General features: G+C 35.9%; 1 protein-coding gene across 1 annotated transcript in view; it reads left to right on the plus strand.

The window, feature by feature from the left end:
• Window positions 1-24726, plus strand: part of Reck (Reversion-inducing-cysteine-rich protein with kazal motifs) — a 102403-nt gene extending 77677 nt beyond the window's left edge. Inside the window, 3 exon segments of the mRNA XM_068344739.1 lie at window positions 14037-14174; window positions 14176-14210; window positions 24132-24726. Of these exon segments, the coding sequence (XP_068200840.1) occupies window positions 14037-14174; window positions 14176-14210; window positions 24132-24618 (660 nt within the window). The 3' untranslated portion in view covers window positions 24619-24726.
• The last annotated feature ends 2774 nt before the right edge of the window (window positions 24727-27500 follow it).

Raw genomic sequence — 27500 nt, forward strand, 5'->3', positions numbered from 1 at the left:
CCTAAATAAACTATAAAAACTTTAAAACAGGATGAAGAGAAATAAGATAGAATAGTGTGCCCGAGTGTACCCTCAAGCAAGAGAACTCTAACCCAAGAGAGTGGAAGACCATGGTACAGAGGCTATGGCACTACCCAAGACTAGAGAACAACGGTTTGATTTTGGAGTGTCCTTCTCTTAGAAGAGCTGCTTTCCATAGTTAAATGCAAGAATCTTTTATTGCGTTTTAACGTATTGCATTTTCTCACATATGATAGGAGCAAAAGTTGTTGCTACTGCTATTTTGTAAACAAGGGCTTACTACTACTACTACTACTACTACTACTACTACTACTACTACTAGTCTCCAAAATCCATTGCTCTCTAGTTTTGGGTAGTGCCAAAGCCTCTGTACCGTGGCCTTCCACTCTCTTGGATTAGTGTTCTCTTGTTTGAGTCTACTCGGACACGCTATTTCATTTTATTTCTCTTCCTCTTGCTTTTCTTCGAAATTTTTATAATTATTATACGAAGGATCTAATTTGATATTGTTAATGTTCTCAAGATATTTTATTTTGATTGCTTATTCTTCTCTTGTAGTTTATTTCCTTGTTTCCTTTCCTCACTGGGCTGTATTTTCCCTGTTGGAGCCCTTGGGCTTATAACATCTAGCTTTTCCCAATAAGATTATAGCTTAGGTACTACTATTATTATTATTATTATTATTATTATTATCCAAGCTACAACCCTAATTGGAAAAGCAAGATGCTATAAGCCCAGGGGCTCCAATATGGAAAAATAGCCCAGTGAGGAAAGGAAATAAGGAAATAAATAACTGAAGAGAACAAATTAACAATAAATCATTCTAAAAAGAGTAACAACGCCATAACAGATATGTCATATATAAACTATTAACGTCAAAAACAAATATGTCATATATAAACTATAAAAAGACTCATGTCCGCCTGGTCAACAAAAAAGCATTTGCTCCAACTTTGAACTTTTGAAGTTCTACTGATTCAACAACCCAATTAGGAAGATCATTCCACAACTTGGTAACAGCTGGAATAAAACTTCTAGAGTACTGCGTAGTATTGAGCCTCATGATGGAGAAGGCCTGGCTATTAGAATTAACTGCCTGCCTAGTATTACGAACAGGATAGAATTGTCCAGGGAGATCTGAATGTAAAGGATGGTCAGAGTTATGAAAAATCTTATGCAACATGCATAATGAACTAATTGAACGACGGTACCAGAGATTAATATCTAGATCAGGAATAAGAAATTTAATAGACCGTAAGTTTCTGTCCAACAAATTAAGATGAGAATCAGCAGCTGAAGACCAGACAGGAGAACAATACTCAAAACAAGGTAGAATAAAAGAATTAAAACACTTCTTCAGAATAGATTGATCACCGAATATCTTAAAAGACTTTCTCAATAAGCCAATTTTTTGCGCAATTGAAGAAGACACAGACCTTATATGTTTCTCAAAAGTAAATTTGCTGTCGAGAATCACACCTAAAATTTTGAAAGAGTCATATAAATTTAAAGAAACATTATCAATACTGAGATCCGGATGTTGAGGAGCCACCGTCCTTGACCTACTTACAATCATACTTTGAGTTTTGTTAGGATTCAACTTCATACCCCATAACTTGCACCATGCACTAATTTTAGCTAAATCTCTATTAAGGGATTCACCAACCCCAGATCTACATTCTGGGGATGGAATTGATGCAAAGAGAGTAGCATCATCTGCATATGCAACAAGCTTATTTTCTAGGCCAAACCACATGTCATGTGTTTATAGTATGAAAAGTAATGGGCCAAGAACACTACCCTGTGGAACACCGGATATCACATTCCTATAATCACTATGGTGCCCATCAACAACTACTCTTTGAGATCTACTACTTAAAAAATCAATAATAATGCTAAGAAACGACCCACCCACTCCCAACTGTTTCAGTTTGAAAACAAGGGCCTCATGATTAACACGGTCAAAGGCAGCACTAAAATCAAGGCCAATCATACGAACTTCCCGACCACAATCCAGGGATTTCTGTACTGCATTGGAGATTGTGAGAAGGGCATCACATGCTCCAAGGCCTTTACGAAAACCAAATTGCAAACTAGGGAATAGATGATTACCTTCAGCAAACCTATTAAGACGTTTTGCCAGAAGACGTTCAAAAACTTTAGATAATATGGGAGTTATGGAAATTGGGCGGTAATCAGTGGGACTTGAGCTACCACAAACACATTTACATAGAGGAGTAACATTACCAATTCTCCAACAAGTGCTAAAAGCTCCTCTTCTTGCTAACTTGCGCAAAATAACAGATAACTTTAGAGCTAAGAAATCTGCTGTCTTTATAAAAAACAAAGGAAAAATACCATTTGGGTCTACACCTCCATAAGCATCAAGGTCCATCAACAGAGCTTTAATCTCACGAGATCGAAAAGCTAAACTAGTTAGTTTAGCCTCAGGAAAACAGGAATGAGGAAGTTCAAGTTTTTCATTACTCTGTTTACTGTCAAAGACATCAGCCAAAAGGGTTGCCTTTTCCTTTGGACAGTGAGTGACTGAGCCATCTGGTTTAAGTAAAGGAGGAACTGTTGCATCTACACCAAAGAGTGCAGATTTAAGGGTAGACCACCATTTATGTTCCTGAGTTGTACTAGAGAGGGTTTCTTTTATGATTAAATTGCACTCCTTTTCAGTTGAGGCATAAACTCTCTGAGCAAAAGCTCGAAGCTGAGTATAGTTGTTCCAGGTCAAATCTGATCTGTTACCCTTCCAAAGGTGATAGGCCTCCTGCTTCTCCAAATAAGCACGTCTACAATCATCATTGAACCACGGTTTGTCCTTCATTCGGTACCTTAGCACACGAGAAGGGATACGCCTATCAATTATGTTGACTAGATTCTCATTCAAAGAGACAACAGGATCTACACTATTATATAATTGTGACCAATTCAAGCACAAAAGATCATGCAAAATCCCATTCCAGTCTGCTTGGGATTTCATATAAATTTTACAGGAATATGATATATCAGGGACAGGCTGCTCAGTCTTCACTAATAATGAAATCAAGGCATGATCAGAAGTCCCGACTGGAGAACCAACCTTACTAGTTATAACGCCAGGGGAGTCAGTATATACAAGGTCCAAGCAATTACCAGACCTGTGAGTAGCTTCATTTATGATTTGCTCACAGCCTGATTCAGAGGCAAAGTCTAAAGCTCTTAAGCCATGGCGATCGGTAGGAGAGATAGAACTTAACCACTCCCTATGGTGAGCATTAAAATCACCAACAAAGACAAAAGAAGCCTTTCTATCATCTTCTTGTATCTTAGCCATAATGGTAAGAAGACAATCGAAGATAGAATCATCCATGTCTGGATTCCGGTAGATCGAACACAAATAAAAGTTGTTATGCCTGCCACAAACTTTTATTACCTGAATCTCATGACATCCACATTGATAGCAGGACTTATGAGAAGCAGGGTACTCGGTCCTAATATACACCGCCATTCCCCTGGCCCTAGGAATGGCATCACGTTTCAGCATTATTGGCTTCTTAAAACCAGTTATAAGGAGCTCAGATGAGTGCCTCATATTAGAAACCAAAGTTTCTGAGCACAAAAGAATATCATACTGTCTGGACGCAACTGTAAGGTCTTGGATATTTGCATGAAGACCACGAATATTGCAATACAGAAGACGACATTGACGAAATCTAGGACGTACTGGTCCCGGATTTCGCTCAATGTCTCCAGACAGCATAAGAATTAATAGAAATAAAAAAGAGACATCATACTTAAAAACTAGATTAACAAGAATTATAACAAAAACAATATGTACAGAATAATAAAAAAAGTGATTGATGATACCCATAGACTATAGTAAAAAGTCGGAAAAACTGGTCAACATGGAGGAGCCGATACACCATGCAAGGCTAAATACCCTCCAGGATAGCCACTTCAACTGAAGGGAGGACAGTAAGGATGGTTTTGAGAAGAAAAAATCAGAAAAAGGAAAAGACAACCTCTTGATAAACCACCAGGCATCCATGGCCCTTCTATTAAGCCTGCCCAACACACCATTTCAAAAAAACAAGAGGAAGAAAAAAAAATAAGATAGAATAGTGTGCCCGAGTGTACCCTCAAGCAAGAGAACTCTAACCCAAGACAGTGGAAGACCATGGTACAGAGGCTATGGCACTACCCAAGACTAGAGAACAACGGTTTAATTTTGGAGTGTCCTTCTCCTAGAAGAGCTGCTTACCATAGCTAAAGAGTCTCTTCTACCCTTACCAAGAGGAAAGTACACTGAACAAATTGCAGTACAGTAATTAACCCCTTGGGTGAAGAAGTGTTAAGTATCTCATTGTTGTCAGATGTATGAGGAAAGACGAGAATATGTAAAGAATATGCCAGACTATTCTGTGTAAGTGTAGGCAAAGAAAAAATAAGCCGTGACTAGAAAGAGGGATCCAGTGCATTACTGTCTGGCCAGTCAAAGGATCCAATACCTCTCTAGTGGTAGTATCTCAACGGGCGGCTGGTGCCCTGGCCAACCTACTACTACTACTACTACTACTACTACTACTACTACTACTACTAATAATAATAATAATAGTAATACCACTACTTCCAATTCGTATTAGGAAGAATGGCGAACTAAATATTATTCGTTCTGTCATTGAGTAGGTTTGACAGAAGACAGTATTTTTTAGAATGTTTATTTTTTGCTATTTTTATTAAGTAAGTAGTTGACACACTAGCAAAATAGCATATCTTCTTTTGTCATCATCTTTGTTTTCTATTCTCTATCCATTCTTATTTATCTTTTGCATTTGGTATGGGCGATACAACCTCATTAATGTTGTTTGTGAATGAACAGACACCCTTGCATGCATTATTTAGAGAGAGAGAGAGAGAGAGAGAGAGAGAGAGAGAGAGAGAGAGAGAGAGAGAGAGACAGAGAGACAGAGAGAGATTATGGATACACTTAAAAAAACTGTAATTCTAATCGGAAATTCTCCGTAAAAATATACTGTTTTCAGTCGTATTTCAGTAAAATACAGGCGACCTTAATTTTTATCATACTTTGTCATTATCTTTTTACGGGTTGGTAACCGTAATATCACTCCTTTACGTCAATATATCGGTTTTTAAAACCGTAAATATCAGGTAACATTTATTCCAGGATTGATTGATTTTTTTTTTTTTTTACGGCAAATTTTTATCTATGTAGATACTTGCTTTATAAGAATATCCCTGGCGTCCATGCTTGAAATTGACTTCAGTTCATTATGGAAAACGATGGATACATGTTGAGCGTAAGATAACAAGGTAAAAGAATCTTTATGTTCTCACTTTAACGTATCCTATTTATTATATTTTTAGAAACTTAGTAAATCAGTTAGTCACAGAAAGCAGCTTCAAACATGAGACCGAACATCACTAATTGACAATTTTTTTTTTCTCAAGACGAGGATTCTATCTTATTTCTCTTCCTCTTGTTTTGTTAAAGTTTTTTATAGTTTATATAGGAAATTTTTATTTTAATGTTGTTACTGTTCTTATTTTTCCTTGTTTCCTTTCCTCACTGGGCTATTTTCCTTTTTGGACCCCTTAGGCTTTTTCCAACTAGGGATGTAGCTTAGCAAGTAATAATAATAATAATAATAATAATAATAATAATATACACTTAAAAATTTCCCGCAAAAAAAAAAGAAAAAAAATCCCGGAATAAATGTTGTCATGCATTTACCGTTTTGAAAACGGACAGAATGACCTTAATGAGTGATATTACGGTCACTTTATAAGATAATAACAAAGTATGGTAAAAATTACGGTTGCCTGTATTTTATTGAAATACGACTGAGAACATCAGATTTTTTTACGGAGAATTTCCGATTGAAATTACGTTCTTTTATAACAGTGTAGCTTCTTAAATCTTTCAAATGACAGTTATCAGGGGAGAGAGAGAGAGAGAGAGAGAGAGAGAGAGAGAGAGAGAGAGAGAGAGAGAGAGAGAGAGAGAGAGAGAGTTTTATGGCAATGTAACTACATTGCGAAAGACGATACTTTGATATTTATTCTGATGATCTTATCAGTGTTTGATACACTCGACCCCTACGATGCATTTTCCATATGTAACCCAACACCTGCGACATAAGACTATATACGAAAGTGAGTAAGACAATTTCGACTTTAAATATATCTTCGATTAACCAAAGAAAAAAAAATATAAATAAATAAATTCACAAATGACATTTTATAAGACAATTCTTCACTGGCGCCAAGGCAGTACAGTTCATTTTTTACATTCTCCCTAGATATTACTCTTTTACGACTTTTTCTCGTCTTTCAATATATCTTCGAATTAAAACCCCCCCCCCAAAAAAAAAACATTCCACAAATGACATTTAGTAAGATAATTCTTCATTGGCGCCAAGACATTTTAAAACGCATCCAGAAGACTAAAATTGTGCTCAGACTGCATATGTAACGTTTAAAACGCCTCCAGAAGACTAAAATTACTGCAATTCCTTTTTAACATCATGCATAGATATTAATTTTTGTAGTAAGTTTGACTCTTTTCTCGTCTTTCAATATACCTTTGATTTACCAACAAAAAACACGTTCCCCATATAACATACAATAAGACAATCCTTCACTGGCGCCAAGACAGTACAGATAATTTATCACATTCTCCATAGATATTAATTTTTGAAGTATAAGTATAACTTTTCTCGTCTTTGAATATACTTTCGATATAAAAAAAATAAAAACCAATATCCACATATCAAGGTCTCTCATATAACATTCAGTAAGACAATTCTTCACAGGCGCCAAGACGGTAGTTTTTTTTTCACATTCCCCATAGATATTAATTTTGAAGTACGTCTTTTTCTCTCGTCTTTCAATATACCTTCGATTTACCCCCCCCAAAAAAAAAAAAAAATCCACAATTGACATTCAGCAAGTTTTTGCTTTTTACCTCAGCCAACGAAGTTAGATGGGGGTTATGTTTTTCCCCTGTTTGTGTGTTTATAATTTATGTGTGTGTGTTCGTTTGTGAACAAATTCCTGTTAACAATTTTAATCGTAGAGTAATGAAACTTGCATGGATTAACTGTTATGTAAAAAGCTGGGAAATGATTAAATTTTGGAAGGTTAATGTCAAAGGTGAAGGTCACGGTCAAGCAAAATGTCCAATTCAAGCAATCAGCTATAATTTTGGACATCCTTGTCACAGAGACTTCAAAACTTGGTTCATATTTGAATGTATGAAAACCCACGCCCATTAATACATGTCAAGGTCAAAGGTCAAGGTCACGCTCGAACAAAAGGTCGAGAAATAAGTTGCCGCGGCGGAGGTCTGCTCTTTACTGAGTACCCCTCTATAGTTTTATAAATTTTACTTTGCTCTGAAGACAAGAAAATAGCGGAGGAATGTTTAGTACATGTCAAGGTCAAAGGTCAAGGTCACGGTCGAACAAAAGGTCGAGAAATAAGTTGCCGCGGCGGAGGTCTGCGCTTTACTGAGTACCCCTCTATAGTTTTATAATTTTTACTTTGCTCTGAAGACAAGAAAAATGGGGAGGAATGTTTAGTACATGTCAAGGTCAAAGGTCAAGGTCACGGTCGAACAAAAGGTCGAGAAATAAGTTGCCGCGGCGGAGGTCTGCGCTTTACAGAGTGTTCCTCTATAGTTTTATAATTTTTACTTTGCTCTGAAGACAAGAAAAATGGGGAGGAATGTCTCCAGGAGAGAAGTGAGGAGGAGGGGTGTGTGACTTGACACTCCTTCATCCCACCTCCCTCTTACCTTCTTCCCTTCCCCCCTCCCCCTCCCCCTTCCTCCTTCCCCCCTCCCCCTCCCCCTTCCTCCTTCCCCCTCCCCCTCAAGGAAAAAAAAAGCCGTTATCACTCCAGCCATCAGTCATGTCAGTCTTCGACTTGTATAGTCAATGTAATCCTGGCCGGACTTCCATCATTAGGCCCAGAACATTCAATTATTCATTATCTCTCTCTCTCTCTCTCTCTCTCTCTCTCTCTCTCTCTCTCTCACACAAACATTTATATATATATATATATATATATATATATATATATATATATATATATATATATATATATATATATATATGTATGTATGTGTGTGTGCGTGCGTGTGTTTACACGAATATGTGTAGGCCTTCACAAGGCAATCCCATCTGGTCGGTTTGGTACCAGAATCTCTCTCTCTCTCTCTCTCTCTCTCTCTCTCTCTCTCTCTCTCTCTCTCTCTCTCTCTCTCTCAGATACACACACACATATATATATATATATATATATATATATATATATATATATATATATATATATATATATATATACTGTATATACAATGTGTGTATATATGTATGCATGCATGTATATATACTGTATATGTATGTATATATGTATATATACTGCTTATATATGTACGTCTGTATGTATATATACTATACTATGTTTATATGTACGTATGTATGTATGTATACATGAATATGTGTAGATTTCATCTTGACGAGACAATCCGATCTGGTCGGAGTAGCACCAGATCTCTCTCTCTCTCTCTCTCTCTCTCTCTCTCTCTCTCTCTCTGCTGAGACAACGATTTGCAAATTATTCTTGACTGTCTGCCAGTTTCACGCCATCTAATTTCTAATTCTGTTCGCCCACTTTAAATTGAATTCAATTATTTTTTAAGGAATGACAAAAATCATATGGAAATTTGCATAATTTTTTTTTTTTTTTTTTTTTTGCAGCTAAATCAGCTGTTTAATCTCGAAAGATTTTTATTTATTAAATTAAGTAATCGAATCATTATTTAGTTTTTTGGCTTTGTTTTCCAAATTGTTTATGTCAATTCATGAAATTTTATGAGGCAAATCCGAATGGATATAGCACCTTCAGTACATCCAACGTGGTGTACTGTAGGCGTTAATGGTCTTTACATTGCTCCTGCTTCTTTTAAAGGTTTAAAGGCAACTCATGAATGGCAGAGGCAAGGGATAGTTACAAGCCCTAGCTAGCTGGACCATGTCCTGTAGACTGACCATATATACATATGATCAGCCCTCTCTCCACCCAAGCTAGGATCAGGGAGGGACAGGCAATGGTTCCTGATAACTCAACAGGTAGACCTATAGGATCCTCAAACCACCCATCCTTAGCTCACTGGGATAGATATGTTACATACACTAAAGAAACTATCGAGCTTGAGCGGGTCTCGAACTCGAGTCTGGCATAATGCCAGACAGTGAAGTTTTTATTATTATTATTATTATTATTATTATTATTATTACTGTATTATGGTTGTTGTTATTATTATTATTATTATTATTATTATTATTATAACTATTATTATTATTATTACTTTAAGCTACAACCCTATTTGGAAACGCAGGATGCTATAAGCCCATGGGTTCCAACATGGAAAACAGCCGAGTGAGGAAAGGAAAGAAGGAAAAATAAAATAGTAGGCTACCAAAACCATGTCAAACCTATTAACTCTATGGTATAACCACAGGATTTTAATACAATTGTGGCACTGAATGGCCCCACAGACCCTAACGACATGTTATATGGCACTAATTCCATAGTTTTAGGTGGATAAATTTCAGTTTTACTCATTTCTATCATGTATTAAATTATGACCCGAATGAACTTTCATTTCCTCATAAGCCCTTCTTCCCCCCAACTAGCACGTACTTCCCTCATTAATTTCCCCTTAGAGAGCTGACAACGTCCCCAAAGCCTCCCATGATAAATATCCTAGGTTATCGATCTCATAGGACCTCACCTAGGGAATCATTTTGGTAGCGTCAGGTGGTACAGCAAATTATTATATTTTTTTAATCAGTCTACAGACACACTTGTTTATAGTGTGGGGTTCTGGGTTGCATCCAGCTTCCTTAAGAGTTCATCACTTTCCTCACTATAGTGCCATAGCCTCTGTACCATATTTGGTTAGTGTTCTCTTGCTTGAGGGTACACTCTGCCACATGTTTCTATCTTATTTCACTTCCTCTTGTTTTGTTAAAGTTTTTATAGTTTATATAGGAGGTATTTATTTCAATGTTGTTACTCTTCTTGAAATATTTCATTTTTCCTTATTTCCTTTCCTCACTGAGCTAGTTTCCCTGTAGGAACCCCTGGGCTTATAGCATCATGCTTTTCCAACTAGGGTTGTAGCTTAGCAAATAATAATAATAATAATAATAATAATAATAATAATAATAATAATAATGAGCTGTTTCAAGAAGAACGCTCTTCTGCACAAGTCCTGGGGCTGTGTCGGCTCCTATCTTCTCAAGATTCCTTTTTAATGACTTTGGTATGATCCCTATTGCTCCTATGATTATGGGTACCACTTCATCATGCATATTCCATAGCTTTGTACCAACTGTGTGTCACACGATCGTACATAGTAACGACATTTCATTTTCTGTATATATTATGCTTTGTATCTTCGCTCTCCCCTCGCCTTAAAAAGAACCTGAAATAACATGTATGTTTTTCTCACCGTTAACTATTAACCGGTAAGGTGTCGGTTGAACAGGAAATTTCCTATTGCATCGAGTTTTTGTATATAAAGGCGAGTGTCTGTAATAAAGACTCGGTTGCTTTCATCCTGTTTTTGAGTCACAACCTTCTCTCGGCTCGTCACAGCTTTCTCAACTCATTTCGCAAGTCCTGGTACTTGTGAGTCCCACGGTACTGTGACATCTATGAGTGATTTATTATTATTATTATTATTATTATTATTATTATTAGCTAAACAACAACCCTATTTGTGAAAGCAGGATGCTATATGCCCAAGGGCTCCAACAGAGAAAAATAGCCCAGTGAGGAAAGGAAATAAGGAAATAAATAAACTTCAAGAGAAGTAAGGAACAATTAAGTCTATTACCATTCTATACCTGCGTTTGCTGACTCGTTCAAAAGTTCAAACTTGCAGCAAATGTTTTTGTTGACCAGATTGACATGTCTCATTTTATAATTTACATATAAAAAATCTGTTTTGATGCTGTTACTGTTCTTGAAGTATTTCATTTTAATTGTTCATTACTTCTCTAATTATTTATTTCCTTATTTCCTCTCCTCGCTGGGCTATTTTCCTCTGTTAGGGCCCTTGGGCTTATAGCATCCTGCTTTTCCAACTTGGGTTGTTGTTTAGATGAGGATGATAATAATAATAATAATAATAATAATACACTACTACTACTACTACTACTACTACTATTATTACTCCTACTATTACTCCTACTACTACTCCTACTAATACTACTACTACTACTACTACTCCTACTCCTACTCCTACTCTTACTCTTACTGCTACTATTACTCCTATTACTACTCCTACTACTATTACTCCTACTCTTACTCCTACTATTACTCCTACTACTACTCCTACTAATACTACTACTACTACTACTCCTACTCTTACTGCTACTATTACTCCTATTACTACTCCTACTACTACTACTACTTCTTCTTCTTCTTCTTCTTCTTCTTCTTCTACTACTACTACTACTACTACTTCTAATAATAATAATATGCTCCCGGAAATACATTAACACCCCCCCCTCTCCCTTTCACATATATTTCTTTTTCTATTATTTTTCTAAATCCTTCTGTGTTTGTGTTGTTTGTCTTAATGGCTTTGGCACATAATCTAACATGTTTGTTCCCCCTCCCCCCCCACAAGGCGTGTTTATTATGAATCCTTCACCTATGGCAAACAAACAAATGTTATGAAAGTGTCTCGTGTCAATAAGCATTTCAAATTAGACTGAAGTAAAGGATTATTACGTCCGCCAACGAACTTGGGAGGTGGTTATGTTTTCGCCCCTGTTTGTTTGTGATCAACTTCCTGGACACAATTTTACTCGTAGAGTAGTGAAACTTGAAGGGATTAATTGTTATGTTGAGACGGGGAAGTGCTTCAATTTTGAAAGTCCTAGGTCAAAGGTCAGGGTCAAGCAAAAGGTCGATAAATTAGCTGCCGTGGCGGAGATATACACTCCCAGAGTGTTGTTATTATTATTATTATTATTATTATTATTATTATTATCATTATCATTATTATTATTATTTAATTGATATTATTATTATTACTATTATTATCATCATCATTATTATTATTTAATTATTATTATTATTATTATTTTTATTATTGTTATTATTATTATCATCATCATCATCATCATTATTATTATTATTATTATTGTTGTTGTTATTATTATCATTATTATTATTATTATTATTATTATTATTATTGTTGTTGTTGTTGTTGTCGTGATCAAAGGAAGAGAAAGTGAGATTTATAATTTTCAAAAAGGTAAAGAGAGAGATAGGAAGTCTAAATAGAAAGGTTACACAAACAGCATATCTGAAAAAAATAAACATCCACAGAATTTGCTATACTTTTCAGTATAGTTTATCCTATTCCATTAAAACCACGTATTGTATTCTATAGTAATATTAATAAGTTTTAAAATAATAATTTTAATAACGACGACGACGATGATAATTTTAATAAATTCATCAATTTTAATAATGATAATAACGAAGAAAACAAGGACGATGATGATAATTTTAATAATTTCAGTAATTTTAATGATATTAGTAATTTTAATTATAATATATATATATATATATATATATACACACACATATATATATATATATATATATGTATGTATGTATATATACATATATTATATATATATATATATATATATGTATATATAATATAATATAATATATATATAATAGGTTAGCCAGGCCCTATCCGCCAACTGAGATTCTACCTGTAGAGTTATTGGGTCTGGTTACGGCTCATTTTCCCATTGCCTATTCTATTCTTTCTATAAACAACAAAATAGTTTGAACAACGTTAAAAGTCTCACGTTGATAACAGCAACAACAGGTATTGAGTTTTTATCAAGATCGTTTAAGATTTTTTTTTCCTTTTTTAGAGATCTAAATTTATTTTGCAATTATTATTAATCTATGAAGGGCCTTCCTGGCCCCGGTAGTGGACTCTGTTGATCTAAATTCATTAATTCAATAATGTATTTCTTACAATATGCTATTACTTACGACGTACGATTTCCTTTTACTTTCGCTTGTTGAACTGTAGGGTCTCTCTCTCTCTCTCTCTCTCTCTCTCTCTCTCTCTCTCTCTCTCTTCTCTTTTTACACTCAGATACATGTATATACTGTATGTATATTTATGTATAAGCATATAAGAACAGTAGTCTACCTTTTAAAGCCAGTCTCTCTCTCTCTCTCTCTCTCTCTCTCTCTCTCTACACTCAGATACATGTATATACTGTATATATATTTATGTATAAGCATATAAGACCAGTAGTCTACCTTTTAAAGCCAGTCTCTCTCTCTCTCTCTCTCTCTCTCTCTCTCTCTCTCCGTGGGCGTCTTTCTCCTATGGATACGCAATCTAAATGCAAAAATATTCGCATAATGTTACTTCTGTTATCTGTGTATTTTGTCTTGAAGTCTCTCTCTCTCTCTCTCTCTCTCTCTCTCTCTCTCTCTCAGGTGAGCAATCCCTTAAATCTACTAGCACTATCATTTTTATTTATTTATTTATTTATTTATTTATTTACAAATTATGTTTTTATTAATCCTTATGTAAATGATCAGCAAATCTCTACAATAGTTAGAGCCACCCGTACTAGGTTGGTTTGCTGTGAGCGATCAGAAGAAAATCTCCCACCATCACCAGTCCGCTGTTGTCCAGCCTGGTGATGAAAACTGGCCAAACCCAAGACATTAATAAGGACATGTCTGAGGCCCTTGTCCTGCAGTGGACTCGAAACGGAAAACTGGCCAAACCCCAGACATGAATAAGGACATGTCTGAGGCCTTTGTCCTGCATTTGAATAGAAGCGTATACTTTAATTATTGTTGTTGTTGTTGTATACAAATATATAATTATTAATAATTTTCTTTATTATTTCTTTTAATTTCTTACTTTACAGACTCGATGTCATGCCAACGGCACCGTTTGCGGGCGTGACGGCAGGACTTGGGCGTCCGAATGCCAAGCTCACGCCCATTACGTGGCCGTGGACTACCAGGGCCCCTGTCGAGGAGTCGGCGTCGACGGGAGTTCTTGCCCCCTCCGTTACCTGTCCTGCGAAGCTGGATTCAAGGTGAGATTTTTTCTTATTGTGTAGAATTTCTCCTTGCACCAGACACCTTTTCCCAAGCCTCGAGGGCAGTTTCTCCCGCTTAACCATTGTCAGACTCGAACTAGTGTCCCAAAAAGTAGGGTTTAGGAGTCAGATTCAAACTAGTGTCCCAAAAAGTAGGGTTTAGGAGTCAGACTCGAACTAGTGTCCCAAAAAGTAGGGTTTAGGAGTCAGATTCGAACTAGTGTCCCAAAAAGTAGTGTTTTGGAGTCAGACTCGAACTAGTGTCCCAAAAAGTAGGGTTTAGGAGTCAGACTCGAACTAGTGTCCCAAAAAGTAGGGTTTAGGAGTCAGACTCGAATTAGTGTCCCAAAAAGTAGGGTTTAAGAGTCAGACTTGAACTAGTGTCCCAAAAAGTAGGGTTTAGGAGTCAGACTCGAACTAGTGTCCCAAAAAGTGGGTTTTAGGGGTCGGAATCGAAATGATACCCAAGATTTTAGATATTAGGTCTCAGACTCGGAATGATGCCCAAAAAAATGGGGGTTTAGGAGTCTGACTCGAAATGATAACCAAGAATTTTGGTTTTAGGAGATAGACTCGAACTAGTGTCCCAAAAAGTGAGGTATAGGACTCTGACTCGAAATGATAACCAAGAATTTGGGTTTTAGGAGATAGACTCGTACTAGTGTCCCAAAAAGTGAGGTATAGGACTCTGACTCGAAATGATAACCAAGAATTTGGGTTTTAGGAGATAGACTTGAACTAGTGTCCCAAAAAGTGAGGTATAGGACTCTGACTCGAAATGATAACCAAGAATTTGGGTTTTAGGAGATAGACTCGTACTAGTGTCCCAAAAAGTGAGGTATAGGACTCTGACTCGAAATGATAACCAAGAATTTGGGTTTTAGGAGATAGACTCGAACTAGTGTCCCAAAAAGTGAGGTATAGGACTCTGACTCGAAATGATAACCAAGAATTTGGGTTTTTAGGAGATAGACTCGTACTAGTGTCCCAAAAAGTGAGGTATAGGACTCTGACTCGAAATGATAACCAAGAATTTGGGTTTTAGGAGATAGACTCGAACTAGTGTCCCAAAAAGTGAGGTATAGGACTCTGACTCGAAATGATAACCAAGAATTTGGGTTTTAGGAGATAAACTCGAACTAGTGTCCCAAAAAGTGAGGTATAGGACTCTGACTCGAAATGATAACCAAGAATTTGGGTTTTAGGAGATAGACTCGAACTAGTGTCCCAAAAAGTGAGGTATAGGACTCTGACTCGAAATGATAACCAAGAATTTGGGTTTTAGGAGATAGACTCGAACTAGTGTCCCAAAAAGTGAGGTATAGGACTCTGACTCGAAATGATAACCAAGAATTTGGGTTTTAGGAGATAGACTCGAACTAGTGTCCCAAAAAGTGAGGTATAGGACTCTGACTCGAAATGATAGCCAAGAATTTGGGTTTTAGGAGATAGACTCGAACTAGTGTCCCAAAAAGTGAGGTATAGGACTCTGACTCGAAATGATAACCAAGAATTTGGGTTTTAGGAGATAGACTCGAACTAGTGTCCCAAAAAGTGAGGTATAGGACTCTGACTCGAAATGATAGCCAAGAATTTGGGTTTTAGGAGTCATACTCGAACTAGTGTCCAAAAATGTGGGTTTTAGTAGTCAAGCTCGAATAGGTGCCCCAGAAACTCTATTCCAATAGTCAAACTCTAATGGGTGCCCCAGAATGTGGGTTCCAGAAGTCAAGACTCGAACTGGTGCCTTAGAGGGTTATTTCAAGGGTCAAACTCGACCCTGTACCCCTGAGTTAGGGATTGCGACTCGAATTGATGCCAAGGAGTCTGGGTTTTAGGGATCAGACTTGAACTGGTGACTTTCTGGTTAGTATCTAGGGTTCAGACTAGGACTGGCTCCCCAAGAGTTCGTGCTCTAGGAGCCTGACTAATTTGTGTCCTGGTGTCCCAGATTTTGGGTTCTAGGAGTTAGGCTCGAACTGATGCATTTGAGATGTCTTCCAAGGGTCAGAAATGAACTGGAAACTCAAAATCTGGATTTCAGGGGTCAGAAATGAACTGGAAACCCAAAATTTGGATTCCAGGGGTCAGAAATGAACTGGAAACTCAAAATCTGGATTTCAGGGGTCAGAAATGAACTGTAAACCTAAAATTCCGTATTCCTGGGGTCAGAAATGCACTGAAAACCCAAAATCTGGATTCCAGAGGTCAAAAGTTAACTGGAAACCCAAAATCTGGATTCCATTGGTCAGAAATGAATTGGAAACCCAAAATCTGGATTCCAGAGGTCAAAAATGAACTGGAAACCCAAAATATTGATTCCAGGGGTCAGAAATGAACTGGAAACTCAAAATCTGGATTTCAGGGGTCAGAAATGAACTGGAAACCCAAAATTTGGATTCCAGGGGTCAGAAATGAACTGGAAACTCAAAATCTGGATTTCAGGGGTCAGAAATGAACTGGAAACTCAAAATCTGGATTCCAGAGGTCAAAAGTGAACTGGAAACCCAAAATATTGATTCCAGGGGTCAGAAATGAACTGGAAGCCCAAAATCTGGATTCCAGAGGTCAAAAATGAACTGGGAACCCCAAAATATTGATTCCAGGGGTCAGAAATGAATTGGAAACCCAGAATCTTGATTCCAGGGGTCAGAAATGAACTGGAAACCCAAAATATTGATTCCAGGGGTCAGAAATTAACTGGAAACTCAAAATATGGACTTCAGGGGTCAGAAATGAACTGGAAACCCAAAATATTGATTTCAGCGCTCAGAAATAAACTGGAAACCCAAAATATTGATTCCAGGGGTCAGAAATGAACTGGAAACCCAATATCTGGAGTCCAGGGGTCAGAAATGAACTGGAAACCCCAAATCTGGATTCCAGGGGTCAGAAATGAACTGGAAACCAAAAATCTGTATTCCAGGGGTCAGAAATGAACTGGAAACCCAAAAATATTGATTTCAGCGCTCAGAAATAAACTGGAAACCCAAAATATTGATTCCAGGGGTCAGAAATGAACTGGAAACCCAATATCTGGAGTCCAGGGGTCAGAAATGAACTGGAAACCCCAAATCTGGATTCCAGGGGTCAGAAATGAACTGGAAACCAAAAATCTGGATTCCAGGGGTCAGAAATGAACTGGAAACCCCAAATCTGGATTCCAGGGGTCAGAAATGAACTGGAAACCAAAAATCTGGATTCCAGGGGTCAGAAATGAACTGGAAACCCCAAATCTGGATTCCAGTGGTCAGAAATGAACTGGAAACCCAAAATCTGTATTCCAGGGGTTAGAATCAAACTAGTTCTCCAGTTTTTAGGTTCCAGACCCTTGAGTATATCTTGGTACCAGCCTTGTTGAGGAACACATACTAACATTTTCTTGTTTTACAGAATTCATTCAGATATGGATAAAATTCTAGTGTCTCAAAATTCGTTTACTTGAATTTTGTTTGAAAGTCATAACTTATTTTAGTATACATTAATCATGCAGAAGTATATGTTTTCGTTTAAAACAAGCCAGGTTAAGCACGGAAAACGGTAAAATGTTCTCATATCAATATGCTATGCACACATATTAATAAATGCTAGAGAGAGAGAGAGAGAGAGAGAGAGAGAGAGAGAGAGAGAGAGAGAGAGAGAGAGAGAGAGAGAGAGAGAGAGAGAGAGTGGAGTAATGCTGTTGTACTAACATGAAAAAAGACTTATAGTATCCTAACTTAATATCATTCATATATCGCACACATCTGTAAATCCCCAGCAACTTAAAGTATAACTCAACAACCCCTAGAAAACTTGAAACTCCAAACAAGTTTGTGTGTGTCAATGTGGGAGCCATCGTCCTTCGCTCCTCTGCGAGTGAGGTGTGAAGCTGTTAATCGGATTGGATATCGTCACAAAAGAGGTTAACATTCCACACTAACATTCCACACTCCAGCCTGATTTACGATCCAGTCTGGAGGTGCTTGATCAGATCAACAGGACCCACGTTGTGTTTTTCAAGAAATGGAGAGAGAGAGAGAGAGAGAGAGAGAGAGAGAGAGAGAGAGAGAGTGCAGTGCATAGTTTTCCTTTGGTGTTTTATTTTTATTATCATCATTGGGTATTAAAATCCACAATTATATGCGTAGTATATTTAAAGATAGCTGGAGCTTTCACCCTTTTTTCAAAGTTCCTCTTCAGCGGAAGAATAAAAAAGTTTTACAATGTTTAAAAGGTAAACTAAAAACAAATGACAATCACAGGATAAAAGTAATTAAACCAAAGTGGTAGTTCAAGCTATAATTGTGCATTTTAATACCTAAGATCAATAGACACGGCATGGTGTTTTATCCAAGATATTATTATTATTACTTGCTAAGCTACAACCCAAGTTGGAAAACCAGGGAAAATAACACTGAGAGGAAAGGAAATAAAGAAAAACCACAAGAGAAGTTTAAGAACAATAATAACATCAAAATAAATCTTTCAGATATAAACTATAAAAACTCGAAAATAACAAGAGGATAAAAACTTCAAAATAACAAGAGAAAAACTAGCTAGAATAGTATACCCTCAAGCAAGAGATCTGTAACCCAAGACAGTAGAAAGGGGGGAAATAAGTCTTTTTATCGTTTATATATGAACTATCTATGTTGATGTTGTTACTATTTTTAAAATAGTTTATTTTACTTGTTCATTATTTCTCATATCGTTTATTTATTTCCTTATTTCCTTTCCTCACTGGGCTATTTTTCCCTGTTGGAGCCCTTGGGCTTATAGCATTTTGCGTTTTCAACCAGGGTTGTAGCTTAATAATAATAATAATAATAATAATAATAATAATGGGAAGGAATCTGGTAAAGGATTATTGGAAGGAGGTTCGAGACCCTCTCAAGCTCGATAGTTTTTCGTAGTGTCTGGAATCTCGCCATCCTTTTGAGCTAAGGATGGGGGTTTTAGGGAGCATATAGTCATTAGCAGCCGTTGCCTGTCCTTTCTTGGTCTTAGCTTGGGTGGAGAGTGTCTCTTATTGTTCTCTTAGTGTCTTCAACCTCACCATCCTTTTGAGCTAAGGATTTTGGTTTAGCGAAGCATATAGTCAGCAGCAGCCATATACAAATGGTTATTTAGGGAAAGGGGGCCAGAGGTATAGAGCGTAGTGACCCATAAGATGTGTTTTTGGGGTAGAGAGGAGTAGAGTAAGGCTTCCTCACTTCTGGTTTGATGAAAGAAGTAATAGAAACACTTCCTGGGAGTTTTGGGGAGAAAATTGAACCGTGATAGCACCACATGTTTTTTAATTTTTTTGTGGGGGAAAATAAACGGAAAATAGTCTCGTAGTCTTCCTTTTATCAAGAAATACACAATATACAATTCTTACAGTTTATATTGTATACTGTATACATCATAATATATTGACATGAATACATTTTTAATTAACGTATACTCCCAATTGCAACTTATACTTAAAGAGGTCACCGCAGAGATTATAAGTTAGTATAAATTGACATTTGTAAAGGAATGTATTGTGACCGCTACTAACTTAGGAGACAACGTGAATGTCTATGACGTCATCAGGGGGGTGGGGCTTATTTTGCCTGGAAACTTTGCGGCGATTATAGTCCTCTAACATCTAAATATATCTAGTCGTGTAAAGAGATCCCAAGACTATTTTGGCAGGGACCAGGAAGAAGGTTTTACATGAATGTCTTTTGGGGGTATAAGGAGATGTGGCACGTCATTTGGCCACCAAATCTGGCGTCTTTGATTAAACGCCTCCCGTAGTGGATGAGTGTTTATTTGGACACTTGTCCCACGCGGGTGTTCCTGTTGATTGATGTCGTTCTGTAAGATGGCGTCACTGCGAATATGGTCATCGACTCCCACGTGGCGGGGCGAGATGAGATGATCGTGAGAGAGTGAATGTTGATATCTATGCTGGTTGTTTAGATATGGGTGACCCCCCCCCCCCCTTTCTCTCTCTCTCTCTCTCTCTCTCTCTCTCTCTCTCTCTCTCTCTCTCCATATATATGTATATATGAATATATATATATATATATATATATATATATATATATATAAATATATATATTATATAGGCCTATATATATATATATATATATATATATATATATATATATTATATAGGCCTATATATATATATATATATATATATATATATATATATATATTCAAATAAGCCATATATATTTTTGATATATTAATGTCTGGATTCTCTTAACGACCTCGGGATCAGAGCCCCAGGCGAAATCACACAAAGACAAGAGCTTGGCTCCGGCCGGGAATCGAACCCTGGTCGGCAAGCTTATATAGACAGTGACTAACCCACGTGGGTCGTTAAGAGAATCCAGACATTAATATATCAAAAATATATATGGCTTATTTGAATATGAAAAACACGTAAAAATGTGCAAAATTTATCATATATATATATATATATATATATATATATATATATATATATATATATATATATATATATATATATGCTGGTTGTTAGATATGGCTGATCTCCCCCCCCCCCTCTCTCTCTCTCTCTCTCTCTCTCTCTCTCTCTCTCTCTGTTGTATTGCAAATGTTATTCCATGTTCCGCTTTTTCTTTGAATCAATTGCAAAAGGGAAATTGGTTTAGATAAGATGGTCGTGAGAGAGTGAATGTTGATATCTATACTTGTTGTTATGGGTGACACTCTCTCTCTCTCTCTCTCTCTCTCTCTCTCTCTCTCTCTCTCTCTCTCTCTCTCTCTCTCTCTCTCTCTGTTGTATTGAAAATGTTATTTCATGTTCCGCTTTTTCTTTGAATCAAGTGCAAAAGGGAAATTGGTTTAGATAAGATGGTCGTGAGAAAGTGAATATTGATATCTATACTTGTCGTTATGGGTGACAATCTCTCTCTCTCTCTCTCTCTCTCTCTCTCTCTCTCTCTCTCTCTCTCTCTCTCTCTTTTTTTGAGTCAAGCCCAAAATAATAATTAATATTACTAAAAATAAGAAGACATTTGGTCAGACCTATCAAACACAGATGTTGCTACGAAGACTAGCATTGCTAGACCGCGTCTTTTGTGTCCGATTGCAGCTCTGGTGGAGCAAGATGGAGACTCAGCCTTTCATGGGGATTAAAAACTCGTAAGAGGATTAATGGAGGGATTTTCAGTGACGTTTTCTTTTATGTCTATTTTTCATTATTTTTTTTTTCACATCTGACGTGCTTCTGGCTTCGTGGTGGTGTGCTGGCACAAGGCCACACTGTCCTAACAATGTCTTCCACTGTCTTGGGTTAGAGTTCTCTTGCTTGAGGGTACAATCAGGCACACTATTCTATTTAATTTCTCTTCCTCTTGTTTTGTTAAAGTTTTCATAGTTTATATAGGAAATATTTATTTTAATGTTACTCTTCTTAAAATATTTTATTTTTCCTTCTTTCCTTTCCTTACTGGGCTATTTTCCCTGTTGGGGCCCTTGGGCTTATAGCATTTTGCTTTTCCAGCTAGGGTTGTAGCTTAGCAAATAATAATAATAATAATAATAATGGCTGAAGTAAAATAGTTTTGAAAACAGACATTATTATTATTATTATTATTATTATTATTATTATTATTATCCAAGCTACAACCCTAGTTGGAAAAGCAAGATGCTATAAGCCCAGGGGCTCCAACAGGGAGAAATAGCCCAGTGAGGAAAGGAAATAAGGAAATAAATAAATGAAGAGAACAAATTAACAATATATCATTCTAAAATAAGTAACAACGTTAAAACAGACATGTCATATATAAACTATTAACAACACCAAAAACATGTGATTAAATAGAACTGCTTATGTTACTTTATTTATATATGGAATTATTATTTTACACTGTTTAAAAAAAATCCGTAATCTTAATCGGAAAATCTCCGTAAAAATATACTGTTCTCAGCCGTATTTCAATAAAATACAGGCGACCGTAATTATTACCCTACTTATAGTCCATTTCTTTTAGCGAGGCAGATTTGCACCGACTCGCAACAGTGCCCTTTTAGCTCGGAAAAGTTTCCTGGTCGCTGATTGGTTAGAATTATCTTGTCCAACCAATCAGCGATCAGGAAACTTTTCCGAGCTAAAGGGGCACCGCTGCGAGTCGGTGCAAATATGACTCGCTAAAAGAAATGGACTATAGTTATTATCTTTTACGGGTTGGTGACCGTAATATCACACCTTTACGTTATATCCGTTTTAAAAACTGTAAATGCCTGGAAAACTTATTCCAGAATTTTGACTTTTTTTTTTTTTACGGCAAACATTTAAGTGTAATTATAAAGAAATGACTGTTTTATCTCTTCCAAATTCATGTAAACTTCTAAATGGAAGATTTTCATTGAGCTGTATGTAGATGACAACGCAATTACAAAGATGGTCATATTTATTAATATTTATTTCATTACGATTTTATTTCTTATCAGTGACCTTTCAGGTTGTGACGCCAGTATATTCTTATTTTATATATATATATATATATATATATATATATATATATATATATATATATATATATATATATATAAAAGGCTAAGATATATATATATATATATATATATATATATATATATATACATATATATATATATATATATATATATATATATATATATATATATATATATATATATATATATATATTTCTCTGTAATATAAGACTAAGATATATATTTTCATATAATATAAGTGTAAGATATATATTTTCCTGTAATTTAAGACTGATATATATTTTTCCTATAATATAAGGTTAAGATATATATTTTCCTATAATATAAGGCTAAGATATATATTTTCCTATAATATAAGGGTAAGATATATATTTTCCTATAATATAAGGGTAAGATATATATTTTCGTATAATATAAGGGTAAGATATATATTTTCGTATAATATAACGGTAAGATATATATTTTCCTGTAATTTAAGACTGATATATATTTTTCCTATAATATAAGGTTAAGCATATATTTTCCTATAATATAAGGGTAAGATATATATATTCCTGTAATATAAGGGTAAGATATATATTTTCCTTAAATATAAGGCCGATATATATTTTTCCTATTATATAAGGTTAAGATATTAATTTCCTATAATATAAGGTGAAGATATACATTTTCCTATGATATAAGGCTGATATATATTTTTCCTATAATATAAGGTTAAGATATTTATTTCCTGTAAGATAAGGCTAAGATATATATTTTCTTATAATATAAAGCTAAGATATACATTCCTTCAATGTAAGGCTAAGATATGTTTTCCTTTAACATAAGGATAAGGGATATATTTTCCTATAATATAAGGCTAGCTTATATATTTTCCTATAATATAACCAAGATATATAATACCCTATAATATAAGGACAAGATACATATTTCCTATAATATAAGGCTAAGATATATATATTTCCTATAATAAGAGGCCAAGAAATATGTTTTCCCATAATATAAGGCTAAGATTTATATTTCCTATAATATGAGGCCAAGGTACATATTTCCAATAATATAAGGCTAATATAATTTTCCTTATCATATAAGGCTAAGATATATATATATATATATATATATATATATATATATATATATATATATATATATATATATATATATATATATGTATATATATGAGTGTATATATATATATATATATATATATATATATATATATATATATATATATATATATATATTTCTGTAATATAAGGCTGATATATATATTCCTATTATATAACTAAGATATATATATTTCCCTATGATATAAGGCCAAGAATATAAATTTCCTATAATATAAGGCTAACCTAATTTTCCTATACTATAAGGCTAACAATTTTCCTATACTATAAGGCTAACATAACGTATATTCATATATTCACACGCCCGTCTTGCATCGCCCATCCTCAGATGTGTGGGCGTGGAATCCAGCGGCTGGTGTTGCGGCCGCGTCTGCGGAGGCGGCATGGCCATGGCCTGGTCCACCAGGGCCATCGAAGTGGCCTCCGTCGTCCTCCCTCACCACAGGCCCTTGACAGTGGCCGCCCTCATGGCCTCATTGGCCAGCCACGTCACCGTGTCCGAGTGCGAAGTGCGTGGCCAGCTCACCCTCGAAGGCTACCTGCTGGTTCTGGTCACGCCCACGGCGTCCCACTCCTCCACGCCCCCGCCCTTGGTCGCCGCCGCTTGCGTGGTCGAGGCCGAGCGCCTCGTCGGGGTCGTCAGAGCGAGGTCGCCGAGGCTGGTCGCTTCCCTGCCCGCCGCTGCCCTGACTTTGGCGGCTCCCGCCCATACCAGCGCCGCGGGCGGTGCTTCGTACGCCCGTCGGCCGATGGGCGTCGTGCTTCTCGTGTTGTTACTGTTGGTGCCAAAGTGCATGGAAATTGCGCTATCGTAGCGCTGTGTTTCTTGTCAAAGTAATTGTTGGAAATTGCGCTATAGTAGCGCTCGGTGTTTATTGCGAAAGTACTTGGAAATAGCGCTATCGTAGCGCGCGGTGTTTATTGCCAAAGTACTTCTTGGAAATTGCGCTATCGTGCCGCGCGGTGTTTATTGCCAAAGTGCATGGCAATTGCGCTATCGTAGCGCTGTGTTTATTATCAAAGTACTTGGAAAAAGCGCTATCGTACCGCGCCGTGTTTATTGCCAAAGTACTTGGAAATTGCGCTATCGTAGCGCTGTTTCTTATCAAAGTACTTGGAAATTGCGCTATGGTAGCGCGCGGTGTTTATTGCCAAAGTACTTGGAAATTGCGCTATCGTAGCGCTGTGTTTCTTATCAGAGTACTTGTTGGCAATTGCGCTATGGTAGCGCGCGGTGTTTATTGCCAAAGTACTATTTGGAAATTGCGCTATCGTAGCGCGCGGTGTTTCTTATCAAAGTACTTGTTGGAAATTGCGCTATAGTAGCGCGTGGTGTTTCTTGCCGCTACCACGGTCAATAGACTGGCGGCTGCTATATAGGACTGATATCTGCGTGCTAATTATTTATTCTTTTTATACTAAAATGTCGACGCATGTTACTATGAACAATAGTAACGTAAGAGTATTCAATTCTTATCCGCCTGGCACATATTGTACCAGCAGTATACATAGCTATACATTTATAATGCGTAAACAAAACTAATTGAACTTTTTTTATCGTTGCTAATTTGTATGTACTGTATAATGTACATTTAGTGTTGATATGCGTTGACGTTATGAACAAACTCTGAAGTGACGCTGAATTTTTTTAATAAAAATGATATGGGTGCTATGTTATTTCACCTTCAGGGATTTACCTCAGCGAAAAAAAAAATGAAGATTGTGACGTAGTGATGATTTGTTTTGCCATTTGAATTATCTCCATATAAAAAATCTAAGTTAATTTTCATATAAAAATAGAATTCCTTACAAAATTCAACTGCTGTAACTCATACGGAAGCATTTTTGCATAACTGTACGATAACGAATTTGGCGTAAGATAATTCTGTATCATTGTACGATGTCCTGATGTATCCGATTCATTTCACGGTTCTCGTACGAACGTTGAATTATCTCCATATAAAAAATCTAAGTTTATTTTCATATAAAAATAGAATTCCTTACAAAATTCAACTGCTGTAACTCATACGGAAACATTTTTGCATAACTGTACGATAACGAATTTGGCGTAAGATAATTATGTATCATTGTACGATGTCCTGATGTATCCGATTCATTTCATGGTTCTCGTACGAACGTTGAATTATCTCCATATAAAAAATCTAAGTTTATTTTCATATTAAAATATAATTCCTTACAAAATTCAACTGCTGTAACTCATACGGAAGCATTTTTGCATAACTGTACGATAACGAATTTGGCGTAAGATAATTCTGTATCATTGTACGATATCCTGATGTATCCGATTCATTTCACGGTTCTCGTACGAACGTAAACAGATCATCTCTCACGTCCTCTTCTTCTTTGAATCGTTGTCATGACCTCGTGTGCCAATTTTTAAAAAGAAAAGGACCAATAAGGTCACCCCGATTCAAATGATGCCAAAGTTCCTAGGAGTTAGTAGATTGCTAAAGAAAATATTTTTTTTTTTTTAATAGAAATAAGGTCAAAATTGGTTTGCATGCGTTAAGGGGTCTTCTGATCAATCCTCTGACGTAATTTTTAGTTATTGGCGAATTTTTTTTTTTTTTTATTGATTGACGATCGACCAACTGACGAAGATTTTTTTGGGATTGACGAAATTCTTAGTGATTGGTGATCGATCATCTGACGAAAGACGAAATTTCTAGTGATTGGCGATCGATCATCTGACAAAATTTTAAGTGATTGACGAAATTTTTAGTGATTGGCGATCGACCATCTGACGAAATTTTTAGTGATTGACGAAATATTTAGTGGTTGACGATCGACCATCTGACGGAATTTTTAGTGATTGACGAAATATTTAATGGTTGACGATCGACCATCTGACGGAATTTTTAGTGATTGACGAAATATTTAATGGTTGACGATCGACCATTGACGGAATTTTTAGTGATTGACAGTCGACCACCTGACGAAATTTTAGTGATAGACGATCGACATCTAATGAAATTTTTAGTGATTGACTCTCGACCACCTGACGAAATTTTTAATGAATGACGATCGACATCTGACGAAATCTTTAGTGATTGACGAAATTTTTAGTGATTGACTATCGACACCTGACGAAATCTTTAGTGATTGACGAAAGTTTTAGTGATTGACAATCGACACCTGACGAAATTTCCATTATAAATTTTTCGATAAAACTGTCAAAATTCAATTTTTTTTTAAATTAAAAAAAAAAAACGCGATTTTGATCTGATTCAAAAATAATATCCACAAAATTCAGATAACTTTAAAATTGAATAAAAATGTTAACATCCTTAACTTGATAACGTTATATCAAGCTGTTCTTTTTTAATTGATCTGAGTGAAAATATAATGAAGAGTAGATTATTTGATATGTGGTTTATATGATGGATATAGAGTATTTCTTCGGAAGGTATATGTGAGATATGTTATGTTTTGAACATTTGTATTTACATTTGAACGATTGAAATCTCTATGAATATGAAGTTGATTGTTCACACACACACATACACACACACACACACACACACATATATATATATATATATATATATATATACATATATATATATATATACATACATATATATATATATATATATATATATATATATATACTGCATATATGATATATACATATGTATACTTTATTTATACAATATATAATATATATATATATATG

The sequence above is a fragment of the Palaemon carinicauda genome, chromosome 21, assembly GCF_036898095.1.
Source record: "Palaemon carinicauda isolate YSFRI2023 chromosome 21, ASM3689809v2, whole genome shotgun sequence".
NCBI lineage: Eukaryota > Metazoa > Arthropoda > Malacostraca > Decapoda > Palaemonidae > Palaemon > Palaemon carinicauda.